Source organism: Rhodnius prolixus, unplaced genomic scaffold, assembly GCF_049639745.1.
Source record: "Rhodnius prolixus isolate KJV_2025 unplaced genomic scaffold, Rpr scaffold_4, whole genome shotgun sequence".
Taxonomy (NCBI): domain Eukaryota; kingdom Metazoa; phylum Arthropoda; class Insecta; order Hemiptera; family Reduviidae; genus Rhodnius; species Rhodnius prolixus.
The window spans coordinates 6,212,071-6,228,474 of NW_027411614.1; the positions used below are offsets into that span (position 1 = coordinate 6,212,071).

The 16,404-nt window shown below is 32.1% G+C and overlaps 1 protein-coding gene across 22 annotated transcripts in view; it reads right to left on the reverse strand.

Annotated features, from left to right (window-relative positions):
• Positions 1–254: 254 nt before the first annotated feature.
• Positions 255–16,404, reverse strand: part of LOC141456423 (uncharacterized) — a 617,068-nt gene continuing 600,918 nt past the window's right edge. For 16 of the 22 annotated variants that reach the window (XM_074132390.1, XM_074132399.1, XM_074132404.1 and 13 more), the window contains one exon: positions 255–2,918. In XM_074132390.1, coding sequence (XP_073988491.1) covers positions 2,815–2,918 — 104 coding nt within the window. In that variant the 3' untranslated portion in view covers positions 255–2,814. Of the gene's footprint in view, positions 2,938–16,404 lie in introns of all 22 variants that reach the window. The other 6 variants (XM_074132410.1, XM_074132405.1, XM_074132396.1 and 3 more) reach the window with 3 other exon arrangements.

A 16,404-nucleotide genomic window follows, 5' to 3' on the forward strand; every position in this document is an offset into this window, starting at 1 on the left:
GAATATTTTTTACATAGGTCATGATAATTTTTACGATTGTTCAATTTAGCAGGACAGTAAGCATTATCCTAGATTCTCTCACTAACTTAGAGCTCAAACACAGCTTGCTCGAAGTCTTGAGCGCAGACTGACTACCCGAGAGCAAGTTGAAGTTCGACCACAGCTTGATTAAAGTCTTGAGTACAGCTGATTGGCTATCCTTCTAAAATCTGCAGCAAGTTTGAATAGAGAGGAGTACATCAAATAATGCAAGATGGACATAATAAATATTTATTAGTGTTATATATATGTAATTAATACAAATTGGATTATTTATTTCCTTTTAATTAATTAATTTTTTAATATTACAATAAAGAGTAGTTTCTATATATAATTATGTCACCATATAAAACATTTAGTGTACAAATTTATTTATTCATTTATTCGTAATTGTCTTATCTCTTGGCTAAAGCTTGGAATTATATTAATATATATAAAAAGTATATATATATGCTTTATTTTAACCGTACGATGGTGTGGTTAGAAGGAAAACTTTTTTTTTATTTGCTGTTTGGAAAGGGAGAGGCGTGTGTAATTTTGGTGGTTATATTTTTAAAATGATATCATGCAATGTGCACATACATTTTTGTATTTTCCACAATATTTATATATACTTATATTAATTGTACTAAAAAATTATTAAATTTTTATCCATTACAGCACTAAAATCCGGCAGTGTGAGAGCAAAAAAATTATTACTTTTTACACACAAAATAAAATTATACTATATTTTTAAAAAATTTAAATATAAAATTTTTCGCGATACCTTGTGTTTTTTTTGAGACGGGAAGTTTCTCTTATCCTGTATTTCTTTTTTCTTAAAAGGAGATTTTCGATGCTGTTCAATGGAATAATGTTTTCTTTTATTTCTTAATTTTTAAAGGTATATTTGTGATACTTATCGACTTGGATGCAAAGAATGTTAGAAGATCAGGTACGAGGTTATGATTCCAGTTTTCCATAGTTCAGCGGTTCCCAATTTATGGTTGTTTATCTCTGTGGAGGATTAGTCAGCCTTCTCAGAAATACGAGCCAATAAATTCGTATTTAAGCAGGATAATGATTGTAAAACGCAACTGTTAGTGGAAATAAACAGAGATAAAAGAGTTTTTGGATAATATTACATTTACAAATACAGAGCCTAGTTGAAAGAAAAAGTAGAAAGCCAGCAGAGTTTGCTGCTGGGCTCTAGGGACACCTTCATGGACTTTACAAGAACTGTCAGGGCAACTACATATTTTCCGTAAAAAAGTTCTGAGACTTACTTAGTCTGAACCTACTTTACGAATGCTTTAGAAGCACTGGTAAGGTAAATTCGATACACACTGAAGAAACTGGTCAATGGTACAAGAAAAAAAAACAAAAAAACACTAACATATTTTATGGGGAGATTCCTTTATACCTCCTTGGGATGCTGTCCTTCAAAGGAGATTTGGAATATATAGCGTTATTAATGAAGGTAGGAAGAAAACATTAATCACACAGATTCTGAGATGCATGGCTACCACAAATTTTGAGAAAGTTTATAGAAAGAATGGTCTATTCCATTGGAGGCAAGAGAACTATAGTGATCGCAGTGCACTATAGTGACCTCCCCTCCAAATAAAGAAGGGTTGGGATCTGCCGCATTAGGATATAATTACAGTTTCAGTATGTAAATTGATTTACTTGCCGGTTCTCTCTTTTTTTTTTGTTATATCAGTAATAATTTCTCTTTGCCTGATTTGATTCTTGTAAATTCTTGCTTGATGTTTTTAGTACCAAAAGCACATTTATTATCCACGTACTTATATTCAATAATATTATTAATTTTATATATTTCTTTGCAATTAACAAACCACATTAACAATCAAATGACTAAAGACTAGATATCCTCAAGTCACTTTCTACAAATTTAATTTTATAAATTCTGCTCTCTCTTTCACTCGTTCTCTCTCTCTCTCTCTCTCTCTCTCAGTTTATATATATATATATTTATAAAATAAAACACATTTCTAAGAACAAAATAATAAGTAATGTTTTTTCTTTTCTTTTGTGTTTATTTTTTCTTCCATTTTCATTGTTTCAAACTATTTTAATAAAATCACTTATTTCTCATAAAACCTTTTTAATTTTGTCTAAATTTTATTTACACTTCATCCTTTTTTGTCATCGTCATTTATTCTTATTTATCTTTCAATTACAAACTATAATAATCTTTTCATTTCATTCATTTATTAAGTACAACTAAAAAAAAAAGAAAGAAAATAAAACATATAGTATGTTGAATTTGAGAATTCAGGGGATTGGTAATGTTCGTACATGTACTGAATCGTTTTAGTGAACTTTAAAGTCAGTTTTCGTTTTACTTTTACTTATTTCAGTATTTTTTCCAGTATAGGAAAATACATAAACTTTTTTCGATATCTTTATATACATTTTTTGAAAGATTATATACTATAAAATTCTTTTATAATATATGCTTTTCATTGTATTTTTTTCTTTTTCGATTTTTTATTTTATACATAAAATTTATGTTACTTTTTTAAGTGAACTAATGGCACACTGAAATCATTGGTTTAATTTTTTAAAAAGAGTTTTTATTAAATGGTACTTAAAAACAAAAAATTAACTCACGATAAAATGAAAGGAAATGATGCAAGAGATGTTAAAAAAGAAGTAATTATTAATTATTTTCAGAATAAGAAGAAAAATTAGAAGAAGAAGAGTTGTTCTTCAATTGGAGTGACAGGATCCAAAGCAAGTCCAGTGTACGGCCACTCCAGAGTCCGCTGGCTATTGCTGCTCCAACGAGTAATGTCTTGACCGTTTCCAAAAGCTCCTGAAGAAACCTTTTTTCTGCCTCGAACCATCCCCAGCCTCGCCTACAACAAAGTAGGCTATCTCGTTCTTATTAACCTGCATCAATTAGGATTTTTATATACAAATCATTACAAATGAAATTAGTGAATAATTTATTTAATACAGGGTCTGCCAGAAAATCTAACGGTGTTTTAGAAGTCTCACATTACACTCTAATAATGCCAATTATTTACTTGCGCATAAATGAAGATTTTTTTTTTTACAGTTAAACAAAGTATTTATACAACATTTACGATAATTTTCTCGTTCAATGTTCATTTTAACCGGTTTTTGAGTCTTTCTCGAGCATTTACATGACACTTTCCACACTTATCTTTTCATCATTACATGACCAATTAGATTTTAGGCCCTCAACAGACATGTCTGCAAACAATTAAACAATGGCAAACCTTCCTCCAAGCCTGTATTTGATGATAAAAAGAATCTAAAAAACTATCAGATATTTCTGATCTGGACACTGTATTAAAGATTGAAATAAAACAGAACATATTTTGTAAGCTTTTTGTAAGTATTTTGTAAATGGTTAAAATACCAGTTATGTACAAAAAAAAAAAAGAAATCATGATCAAAGATTAAAAAAAAAAAAAAATGCAATTGATGGAACAATTTTTAGAGTTTCTAGGTATTTTTCATTTGTCATAGAAGTAGTAAAATATATCTACATTAATTTATTGTAAAAACCTCACTTTCAATTTATACTTTCTCAATATTTTTGATAAGTTTGGGATAAAAATATTATTGCTCTTTGCAACTGCTTAAATGAAGAATAGATAAATAACATTATCAATCGTATTGATTCAATACTGATTGCGTTTTTCCTCAGAAGTAACTCTTATGATTTAATCATTATTAAAGAAAATTACCAAGATTAAACAAATAAGACAAACTAAATTGTAATAATCACTGTCCAAATCTTTGATTCATTTATTAAAGCGCATGAACTTCTTGAAGTCATTAGGCATGAGACAGTTTAACACTGTTGTCAGGTTGTTCTTTCATTTACCGTCTCCTCATAAATCACTTCCTGAATATCCTAAAATACACCACATATCTTCATTTTAATAGGTTTATTTATAATTTCTTCTTTTTATTGACTTAAATCTTGATCTAAATTAATACAATTTATTTTTTCAAATCTTTAACGAAGTTCAAACCACTTTTTCTAATTTTACCTATCTTATGTTATGATGTGTTTTATTCATTGAGAATTACAAATAATAATGGAAAACTGCTTAAAATCTATTATTTACTACGAAAGATAATAACCTAACATTATATCAAAACAGATATGGTATTTATTAAAAAAAAAAAACAAAAAAAACAAATTTTAAAGGAGGGTATTACGGATACAACTGAGGAGCCCTAAAGGAGCAGAATGTAAGCCCTTATGGCTCATCTTATCCACTCAGTAGGACCTTTCTGCAATACCGCAATCCTAAAGCTTCAGGTCCTCTATGAGAGGTATACTTCTCCCGAAAATACTAAACCACGGTAGGCTAAACGAGGAGAATGACCTCGGAAGTGATATACCGTTTCCATCTTCCTGCCATTCTGCCTCACAATTACGACATTCTAGAGTAACTTCTTCGCTTCCTGATTTGTGTAAATGGATGTTAGCCAAGTGTGCCAAGTCAACGTACCTGCTAAAACACCTTAAATAAATTGTATTGCGGTGTTGACCGCAAGACAAAAAATATATTCCAGCCTAATTCCTAGTATATATACACATTCTAGCTGGAGATATCCTTCCTTGCCGCTGCAAGTTCTTCAATTTATTTATTTTATCTGTGCTACAAAATTGGCAAAAATCAGGATGGGAACTAATTTCTAAGTACTTGACTATGTTAGCTAAGTATGCTCCTGCAATCCGGTGCCTAGAAGAGTATCACGTCATTCCTCAGTGTAAACTCTACTCCTATTCACTCACTAACCTGGAGCTCTACTACAGATACTCAAAGCCATGAGCAGCCTTGGAGAGAGTAATATCGAAAGGTTTTTCTATAACTTTGGCTGGGCAAAACCTACATACAAACACTCGACAACACTGTTTTTTTCCAACGTTGGTGACGCCCCTCAAGGAAACATACAGAAATATTAAAATGGATGCTACAAATCTTTTCTCTCCGAGATTAAAGAGATACCCTGAGAAAGAGAATGCAATTAAACACCCGCATTCACGCAAATTTACTTAGCATGCAAGGAGATATAAAAAGCTTCAGTATTAACTGCTAATATTCCAAACCATCTTGGACTTGAAACAGCTAAGGCTTTCTGAGATTGAGCAGATTGAGCAATAATAGATATTCTTTCGCTGCTACGGCATTACTCAATAAATTTTAAAACACAAGAGAGACCCTAGGTCATGTTCTCTCCATTCCTGTGAGACTGTTAGAGAGACAAAATGCCTTAGAAATTAAATTACAATAAATAGAAATAAATTAAGTAAGTTTATGTCTAGATTTCTCTCAGACTTTAAGTCCATCAAATAATAACTAACTCATGGCAGAAGTAATGAGAGCACTGTTTATTCCTTAAATATTTCTGGTTACAAACAATTTAGTTGTTGTAAGTAAAACGAGATAGAACTTTAAGAAATGGCTGCCACGTACACTTAATGGGAACAAAGTATAAATAGAAAAGATGTGGCAACTATGAGCAACTTTAATACTGAGAAATTGTAAGAAAAGAATAAATTGATTTGAATGACAAAAAATGTTTACGTATTACTGTATCTTTTAGAAAACAGTAATTAATAAAATATGTAGTATTTAAATTGTATTTTATGAGGAAATATTTAAAACTTGGGTAAATACATTTAATACTAAAATATCTTTCTGGGGACGGCGATTAGCAGCTCAGGAGATGAACAAGTGCTGACTCACAACTTTCTCACGGGTACTTCCCCTACGAGGTAAGCAACCTTCTTGTCTACCAACATTTTTTTTTAAATATAGTATCATATTTTACCAAAATATTGAAGAAAAACAAATTTTAGCTAATTTTTAATTTAACAAATCTACGGCAACACTTTTTTACACTCAGGGTAACCATACTGCTTTCTTATACTCTAATAAGAAACAATTTTAATTTATAAATTTTGCAATAACATTGAATCATTCAGGTTGTAGAGGTGGAATTGCCTAGTTAGACAGTTCATTTAGCGGTGCTACCCGGGAAGCATGGCCCAATTTTAAGGTTATCTTCTTGAATTAATAATTCCCTTAAATTAAATTATTATTTACAGTCATCTATTCTGTCAATTTTCTCTTCTGAATAACCAATTAAATTCAAATTTTGAGATTCTAACAGTGCTTGTAAATTGTTTTACTTAATAAGAGAACAGTTAAATGAGTTTATTGTGTATTCAACAACCATATTTTGTGAAATATCTGGGTCATGAAGAACAGACCATTAACACAATATTATATAGGTGTTAATATTATACATTTGAACTGACCTGGTACTAGTTAGGGATGTCTTAATTGTTGTAACATCTTATAAGACCGATTCATGTTAAATTTGCGGGTATATGAATGTAATTTAAGTCAATAGAATAACACCCCCAAAAAAAGTTGCAGATTGCAAATCTTGGTATTCTGTTCTGATACTATTGTCAGACATATTGTCACTCATTCTTAGGTATTGGGCTGAACATCGCCAATCCTAAGTGAAACTATTTTTCGTTTTTTTTTGTTTATTTGCAATTTTATGAAAAAGTTTCAACTATTAGCTTGATTTACTTTGCAGAGGGCCTGTAGAGATAGTAAATTAATTTTAAGTTCTTTCAGATGAATCAAAACTCCTGGCAAACTCTAGGTTATACATTTTAAAGACAAAATTTGAACTCCAAACGCTTTCGACACTTTAGGGAGCCTCAATAATCTTTACAGAGGCAGTGCAGCCCTTTCCAATTAAAATCAGATCTAAATCTAATTTTATTTTAAACTTTGATTGATAATTTTTGCAGTAAGGATGATAAATCCTCTAGAACTGAGTGTAAAGACTACCTCCACTACATTTATTCAAGGAAAACCTGATGTTTGAAGTAAAGAATTTATAGTTTTAATGTAAATGACCATGAACAAATCAGCTGTGTTTACATTTTATTTTTAATGGAACTATGTTAGCTCACAACTAATCTCTCCATTTGAGTTCAATCTATAGTTTAACGTTTTTTTTACAACAATTTATCAGCCGTAACTAAATAGCTAGGATTCTATGACCCTTGACTGCAAACTGTCATTCCAATTATGTGGGGAAATCGATAGTGTCGCTATTTGAAGTAATCACGTCAGTGTAGAATGCTATTCAATATTTCCTGAGACAAACTTCTATTTGTAATATTAACAAGTTCAATGGTACTTCTCTTGGAATATTTAGTGGCCAAAGAAGATCTAAAATAAATTAAAAAATACGAAAAGAAATCTTCAACGCCCCTAGATGCAACCTTTTCTTAAGTTGTGTTGGTTGTAAGAGAAATAGAACGTTTATTATGTCCTCAAAGTACAAGTTTCTTTTTTTTACATAAAAACCGGAAGAGAAGGAGAGAGAGTGATTAAGAGGGGAGCATAGTTGTACTTTAAAAAGTAGTTCTGGCTGACCTTGTCAAACCGACCAACTTTCCATGACCAAGGCTTCTTGGGTTTCTTTACCAAGTCACTTTACTTTTTAAATCTTCACTGTCTTAAGTTTTAACATATTTTTAAGCAACAGATTTTGAAATAAAATTAATTTCAATTTGAAATATTAGTTTCCACACTTTTCCATTAATAACCGTAAACTACAATCATTAAGATCATGCAGAGTTTTTATTTTGTTTGTCCACCATTTTGATCTTTTCTGGGAGAAAAAAATTGTCCTTAAGATAAACCAGATGTATCAAAAATCTTCTCTTCTTAAGGCATAACCAAAGCTTGTAATGAAATTTAGTAAAATAACCACGACTCAATTCGACTCTGCTCAAAAAAATTGATATTAAAGAATCACTAAGATGTTCATAACATATTGTATATCTAACCACTTGAAATATTGATTGGCAAAGTTACTAATTAGGGAAGCTGCATCAGTTATAAGGACAAGCTGGCGTTCACTTAATGCTAACTGCAGACCATTAGGAGGATATAGGGAACGACGATGTACTGTTTACACAAACTAATAAGATCGAATGCCACGCATAACTTGGCGCTACAATTAATCTAGAGCCTTTCTATCGATCTGTAAAACAATTTTGTTTGTTTAAAATAAAAAAATAACACTAAGAACTGCTAGTTATGATGTAAACTTGAGATAGACATCCTGATGATAATCTTATCCAATTACTGGCGATGTGAAGAATACGGCAGAAAAAGAAGAGCGGAAATAAAAGACTAGATAAACTTGGATGGCCAGTAGTTGCAGTGAATGAATACCATTTTAGGAGAATGATTGTCTGCAGAGCATGCTGTGTTGTTTAGTAGGATTACTACTGTACAGTGTTGTTGGTTGCACGGTAGCCCGACATAATCATAGTCCAGCTACAATTGCTGTTTATTTCTTCTTCAGCTTTCTTTTCGCTTCGTCTCCAGGACGGTAATTTGAGTGACCAAGGGTGGACGGAAAAACGGCTGGACACGTGATGTACAGAATGTTGAAGACCCATGTAAAACATTATACAAACATATATTTATTTTTTTTTCTATTATTTTTCAATTTCTGGGCACTATTTTTTATAAAGTGGACACGCCACTTTTACAAATGACATTAGCATCGGCTAACCGAACTCTAAAGCAAATAGAAGGAATATAATCGTTACAATTATTAGCTGGAGAAAGTATTGGGTACATTAAGGACATCTTTAAATCTTACTATAGCATAGTCATCAAGAGGAATAGATTTAATTCTGTGTACAACAAGAGAAGCAAGCAGATGGCCATGGAAAGAAGTATTTACATCCTTACAAGGAACACGGTAATTCAGAACAAGGCTAACCTCTTGAAATTGGTGAAAAGTGTACCAAAAAAAAAAATAAAATAGCTCCAGTAGAGCATGGCGGTACACTTGAAAGTGAAACTTCCCACGAAGAGAATTTAACATTTATAATGTCAACAATTGGAGTAAGAAATACGCATGTTAGTTTTCTTACTTGGTTATAAAACTTGGCTTTGTAAGTGGGAGATCCCCAGTTCGAATCTCGCGTGTAGCAACTTTTTATTTGTTAGAAAAAAAGTCAAAAATTAAGTATGAGCTTCTGCCCCCGTCCACGGGGTTAGTAGTTGGACGTACAGCTCCGCCTATAAAAAAGTAGACGTTTACTTTTTCTTATTTCTTTAATGACGTAAACTAAGTAGTGTGAGTATTCAAATGATTTCTTTTAAAAACAGTATTTATTACTGATAAAGTAAGTTTGGTTCTAACAATCAATCATTGTCAAACATTTTCATACTATCAAAGAGTTGAAATTTTTTATTTTAAACAACGTAAACACTATGTGATTTATCAATCTATTTGATTAAAAAAAAAAAATAAAGAAATTAACATAATCACAGTTGTGTCAGTTTGTGGATTATGAATATATTGTTTAAACGCTGGCGAAAGAATAATCAAACTTGCTCTGCAGAGAGAACACCACCGCTAGTAAGTCTATGAAGAGAGAGAGAGAGCACAAGAATAGAAATGAGAACAGCGGTTTAGGAAATAGTCGGCTATATAGGTGGAGAGGCAAGCAACAGTCCTGAAGGCGGCTCTGGCCTCCGCAGATCAATAAGATCAGTGGTGACGTCACACACCTACCGCCTACCACCGCCTCCAACAACACTTCAAACTGTGTTCATAGGATCTCCATACACGCACTTTCTTCTTATACTAACTAGAAACTAATATACAAAGCAATTTATTTCTCTGATTACCCTAATAAATGGGTGTACAAAAAAAAAAAAAAAATCTAGACATTCTTATACAGTAATCATCGTTTAATTACACCAGGAAATATTACAAAAAATTATTTAAAAAGCAATAAAAAAAAAAAGAAAACACAAAAAACTAGCAGAAAGTAAAAACTTGAGGAACTATCAGAGCGTACACCCCGCAGTGAAAGTGAACATCGGCCGCGTTACACTGCACTAATATAGTCTCTACTCACCATGTGTGAAAGAAATACATTATATTTAGCTGAACATCTGAAATTAAGCGAACACATGTGCATAGAATAAAAGAGTGCTACACTTCATTTATGAATAAAGATGATTGCAATTAAATTCTTAGTAGCTGGTAAAAAGCTATAATTATGAAGCATCATAAATTAAGTTAGCGATTTAATATTTAATCACAGCTTGAGACATCCAGGGGAGCCTGTAAGAGAGCTTAAAAACATTTTTAAGTCAAAGAACTTCACAAAACTGTCAGTCAGAAAAACTAAATTGAGTAAAAATTACTCAATAATATTAAATAAGATTATGAAAATTTTTTTAAAAAAGATTTTATTAACAATAACCATTTATTTTTGTTTTCTTGATAAAACCCATGAACTTTGACTTTTCTCTATTATTTCAAACTTCAGAAAATCATTACTTTATACGCCCACCAATAATTTCTCAATTGAAAGTAAGTTACTAAGTATATTTTCAACAGATCTCGTTTTAAACTTCAAATTATTTTCCAATTTTCTTAGTCCTAAAGTAGACGATTAAAAAAAAAAAAAAAAATACATAAATCTATAATAATAAATATTTAAGGTTAGTTTAAGTTTAGTGTTTTTAAAGGAAAATATGAAAGCCGCAAGAAGTAGTTCTTTATTTAGCATCCTGAAGAGGATTTTATTTTTAAGTTTTCTATTTTCTAATTAAACTTTTCATCCCCCACAAAAAACTTTTTTTACGTTTATTTTTCATTCATAGATGAGTCAGATCTAGCTGGAAGATACTGTACTTTTTTTTTTTAGTAAAGATGCGCATTGATTTGTGGTTGCATATTTGGACTGTTCTTTACAAGGATCATTTTCAAATTCAGCCTTCTATTTAATCATTGTAAATAAAATAAAGGAAGCATGACTTCTTATACAATTTCACTAACTTTACAAACAAAAGAAGAAATTTTACACTGGAAGGAGATATATTTCAGTTTATCTACTTGTAGATTACTTGGGAATGGTAGTAAAGATTGCGCTTCCCTTAAATATGTGAATTTCTTTTCACAGACAGTGTCTATTAAGTGAACAATGTGTATTTGTAAGTGAGTGAGTGATAAGCTTAAGTTGGCCTTTGGGTTTGCTAAACCCAAGCAGTTGAACATATCAACTATCTTCGCAGGACCTGTATACATACACATATTGTGTGAATGTATTTTTCAAATCAGGCAAAGATCTCTGAAGAAATGGCTAATCCACTTAACCCTGCTACAAATTCTAAACACTCGTCTAACGTTACCTGTTCAGATTCAGTTAACCTCACTGATGGCAAATGTGAAAAACAAATATATTCCATGATAGTAATCATAGATAGCAACGCTATCTCTGCGCGTAACTGAGAACTTTTTGACTTGACCAATAAATCAAGTTCATTTACAATCAATTCATTTATTAGTTCCTCACATTCCTAACTTTCAAACACAAAAGACCGTCTTAAAACTTCTTTTTTTTCGTTTAGATTTGGGAGATTTCAAAACTGCACTTCTGGTAAACGAAGGATATTTCGGAACCATTGTAAAACTTCCAGCACCTGGAGCAAGAGCAAATAAATAAAGAAAATAAATATGAAATAAGACAAGGATCTAGAAATATAAAAAAATTAATTTAAAATCGGTCTTCAACTTTACTATTCATGGACACAGTAATCAGTATTTGACTTTTGTGATTTAATGTTCATACAGTTAAAATACAGATGAAAATCTTAGACACAATTCTGAATTCTTCTTTACTATTTCCTTTCCCCCTTCAGAGGCAGAAGGTGACAAAAATAGTATACCTAATAAATATAAACATGTGACCTCTTCTAGCAAGTAAGGGGTGCCCAGGAATACGACTCCCAACCTAAGCAAAATGAAGGGAGAGAAATTTCACCCCAACACCATTACTGGAATAGTCTTGGCAGTTTCACCCTTACAATGTGCACCATTTTAACCCTTATATCTTACAGCCTTCCCTTACTTGCAGACAGCCTGACTGAAAACAAACACTATTCAGTCAATAAGTGTAGATAATCCTGAAGTGGGAAGTTTCTAGAACGAGATAAATCTAGTTTAAAATATTTAGAAAATTTTTAAACTTTGCTGTTAATAAACATCAGGAGGTATTTATAATAATTCAAGAAATATTATTTATTCTTGAGTAGAGTGTGAGTTATATGCATTTATTGCTCTAATTGGTAAAAAAAAATAGCAGTTTTTTCTATATCGTTTTCTTGGGATGGTGCAATACAGTTTCTTTTTCAATTCACTTCATTTAGACTCTCTAGAATCAAAACTAGAGTTTTGGATTAAAGGGTTGGGTTAAATGGACACATATTGCTAAAACAAAAATAGTTCAAACTTGGACTTTCATTTGATACTATTATTAATGCTATATTAAATATATTTTCCAGTTAGATAACTTGTTTGTACAACTTATTTCCTCAACACAGCACAAGTAACCACATTATCAGGTGAAAGTGTAAAATGTGTTGGAAAATAACGGGTTCATACTATAATCAAGAAAATAAATAGAAATGCATAAAGCGAACTAGATTTACATTTGATTGTATAATAATTTTTTTCTGCGCTAGTTGACAAGTAGTTTCAACTAACTTCCAACTATAACTACCATGCGCAGGGAGAGTGGGACCTTGAGATGACGTACTTGTTATGAAAGATTCCATTGTAGTATTTATTGCATAAAGAAAACTAGTTATAAAACTATTTTATTACTTCCAAGGATAAATAGAGAAATAGGTGAGTTACAGGTAGATTGTAATTAGTGGGCCAAATAAACGAAGAATCAATTAAGTTTAAATATGATTCGTTGATTTTAAAGATTGACTTAATTCCTCATCAATGGAGGAATTCTATGAGGAAATTTTTAATGGTTTCTTAACATTATCAGCAATATTGCTATCTGGATGTCCTGATAGCGGCGAACCTTAAGGTTTCTTAGTATCAACTCTACTTAAAAAAAAATGGTTCTTTCTCCAATAGCAGCCTTCCGGTCTACCATTAGTTTGGGCATGGCAGAAAGTAAGAAAATAAAATGACCTACGCCCTGGCGAACTAAGGTGCCAAATACTCTTTCAAGTGCTTTAAATCCATAAGTGGTAGAGGTTAACAGATCATCTCCAGAACGAGATTAGGAAAGTGAAGTAAGCCTGCAGTGATTCTGTGGAAAGATGAAGGGAACTCAAACGTAACTTCTAATAAAGGTGTGGGAGTAAGACATATAAAAGGTTACACATAACTTATCTCTGGAAGCTCTGTTTGTAATGCATGATTGTTACAATGTGTTGGTTGTGGGCTGTGTGCTTCCTCAGAGGAGCCAAAACCAAGAATCTTGAGTCAGTGGCTAGTGCAGTTTGCCCTTAAGAGATTGTCAGTCCTTTGACTCATCCACTAACTTTACTGAAAGCTCCGAAAAGCAAAATTTTTAATGCTCTCTAGCGATCTAAAAAGAGGGTATTCGAAATTATAACAACACTATACAGATTCATTTTTTTTCATTTACCTTGGCTTTAGTTAAGTGAACTCCTGATAAAGTTTAAGATACTCCATCATTTTGAAGTACTTAAATTCATAACTAAATAAGTTTGTTAATTAATTTTTGCATTTTGTAATAAAACCTCAAATGAAATCAATTTCCGGTGGCTCAAGCCAATATTTTCACACAAAGGGATAAGCCAGAAAATAAAGAATAACTTCGAATTGTATGCGTGTGTGTTAGTTGAAGACAAAGTTTAAGAAAAGTTAGCAGGTTAACTGACAGACGTAGGTGTTGTCTAACTGGCTATAATTTATGCTATATTATGCAAGCAAGAAATGGGATACTATCAACAACAGGACAGCAACTAGACAAGAGGTAGGAGTTATTGATGTTTAATGATAGGAACATGAGGTTAATAACTGTTATCTACACATATCCCTTACATTCTGCAGTAAAACGATTGTAAATATCTCCGTGCATGTGCATACCAACTGCACAGATGTAACTTCTCTCATGTGAGTATTCTTCCTTTTTATCCCGTCTGATATCTAGGTTTTCTAGGTGATTCTTTATTCAAATCAGTAGTTCTGGTTCATTGCAACAGAATTAACAATGCAATTATTCAGTATTTCTATTCAATAACTTAATATCGCCGTCGTTTATGCTGTGATGTTATTTAATGAGCATTTTGTCCAAGTAGCCTCGCCAAGTGTTTGCAGAACATGTCTCTGGTTCAAATCCTCAAGAGCTTTATCAGTCGTTGCACTAAATCCAGGTCGTATAATTTCTTAAGACGGCCAGCAGGACTGGTTTGAGTGGAAGGTTGGATGTGTTCATTTTGTTTTGTGCTAACTTCTGACTTTAGATTATTTATCTTAAGAAGGAACACCCAAAAAATATGGGCGTAATTGATCCTCTCCAAAAAAATAAACAAATATGAAGCAGTCAAACAAGGCTCAGGACCTGCAGACTCAACAAGAAAGATAAGGAAAATCCAGTTTAAAAAAAAAAAACATTATTTGGAATATTCCCAAGTACCTTTCGAAGAACTGTGACTTCATTTTTCAGCTCTCTGGTTCAGTTTTTCGAGAAGTTACTCTTTTAAAGTATTTAAACTAAACCGTCGCTTTTGTATTAAACATTATACAAGAAAAATAGTTATTTTATTGAATGAGATAACTGATGAACTGATTTTATAGCTTCTTTTTGTAAAAGGAAGTAAGTAGTTTCCTGCTTTTCAGTCACCCTAAAGGTGTGTAACACGGAAGTCCTTATAATAATAGTAGTTAAAAAAGTGTTTTGAATAGAAAAAGTAGAAGAAGTTAGAAAACCATTTAACTATTGACGCACGTTAGTTCATTCAATATTTCATGTATGAAGGAGACTACATCCGTATAATTCATATTAAAAGTAATTCTTAAGTTCCATTCATAAGTTTCCCCATTTATTACTCTTCTAGCATATATAATAATAACGAAGAAAAAAAAATAAAGAAAAAGAAGGCTACGGTGGTACAGAACGTGTACATACATGGGTACATACTCCTGCTGCTCGGTAGTTAGTTCAGGAAGGCGACAGTGGGGGGCATCTCCTGAGATACCACTAACATACATACCCGTCAGCGCTTCTAACGGGGTTTATGTACAACATCATGATTCAACATTTTATTAAACTGTTACATCAGAACATAATAACGTATAATACGTTCAAACTGCTTGAACGAACAAATTTTTTACTTTCTTTTAAGGTAATGGAGGAACAGCAATTTTGAATTCTTTTAAATGGAAATTTACATCCGTAACAGCAATAGGAATTAGCAGGACCTCTGTATAAGAGAACAAATCTCTAACAGATTAACCGTTTTAATGGGTACTGCGGTTCTTTCCGACACGAAAGTTAAAATATTTCAAAATAAAAGTAGGACTTTTTTTGGTCCAGTTTTTCGCGAGCATTCGATAACATTTGTAAATTAGAAATGGACACTGGAGGCCAAAGAGATAGATATGTGTACGTAACTTATTCTCAAAGAGACTAGTTTTCCCCTTCGGAAAAACTGTCCAAGACTGTAATCTGAGTCATCCTCTTTTCGACAATGTCTTGTAGAACACTTTACAGGAAAATGTAGACTTTTAGTCTGGGGCACAGAAACTTTCTAGCGCAGCTCCTCCTCTGCAATCCGATAGATCTGATGGATCTAGTGGGTGTGAAACAAATCAAAGTGGGATACAAAGAGAGGATGTACAGTGTTAAGCCTGATTTCTGAAACTTCTTTCTCTTTTCCATGCAGTCCTCTGGAGAAAAACAGTCAATAGTTGCGTGAAGTTAAAGACCAGTAGTAGCTCTCTCTCCTTAGAGAAAAAATTCTTTATTAACACTGCTAGATGTTTGAAGAAAAATCTAGAGTAGGCTAGAAAGGAAATTGCTGTAGTCTAGATGTTCCTCCAAAATGTATTTCCCAGGGTTTACTTTGAACTTTTACTTATTTGCCACTTTATCATGAAGAAGTTCTATTTTAGGAAAGTTTTGTAATAAATTAGGAAGTTAGAACTGTAAGTGAAAGTAATGCCTATTTTTCCAGGCAGGCTTTACTTCTAACTACCAAATTAGGTGTCGTAGACGGAGGCGACTAGCAAACATACTTTACTACGAAAATTCTCATATAAAGCATTAAATAAAATCCAAGACCTAGGACCCCGGGAATCGAACCCACTAATCAACAATACATCTTAGCTAAGTTTGATGTAGGGCGCCATTATGCAAAGACATCCCCATTTTCAACCCTACACAACTACTAAGAACCAAATTATAAATACATATCAAATTTTATAAAATTAAGCTTACATGAGTAGGCTGAGGAAAAGCTGAAA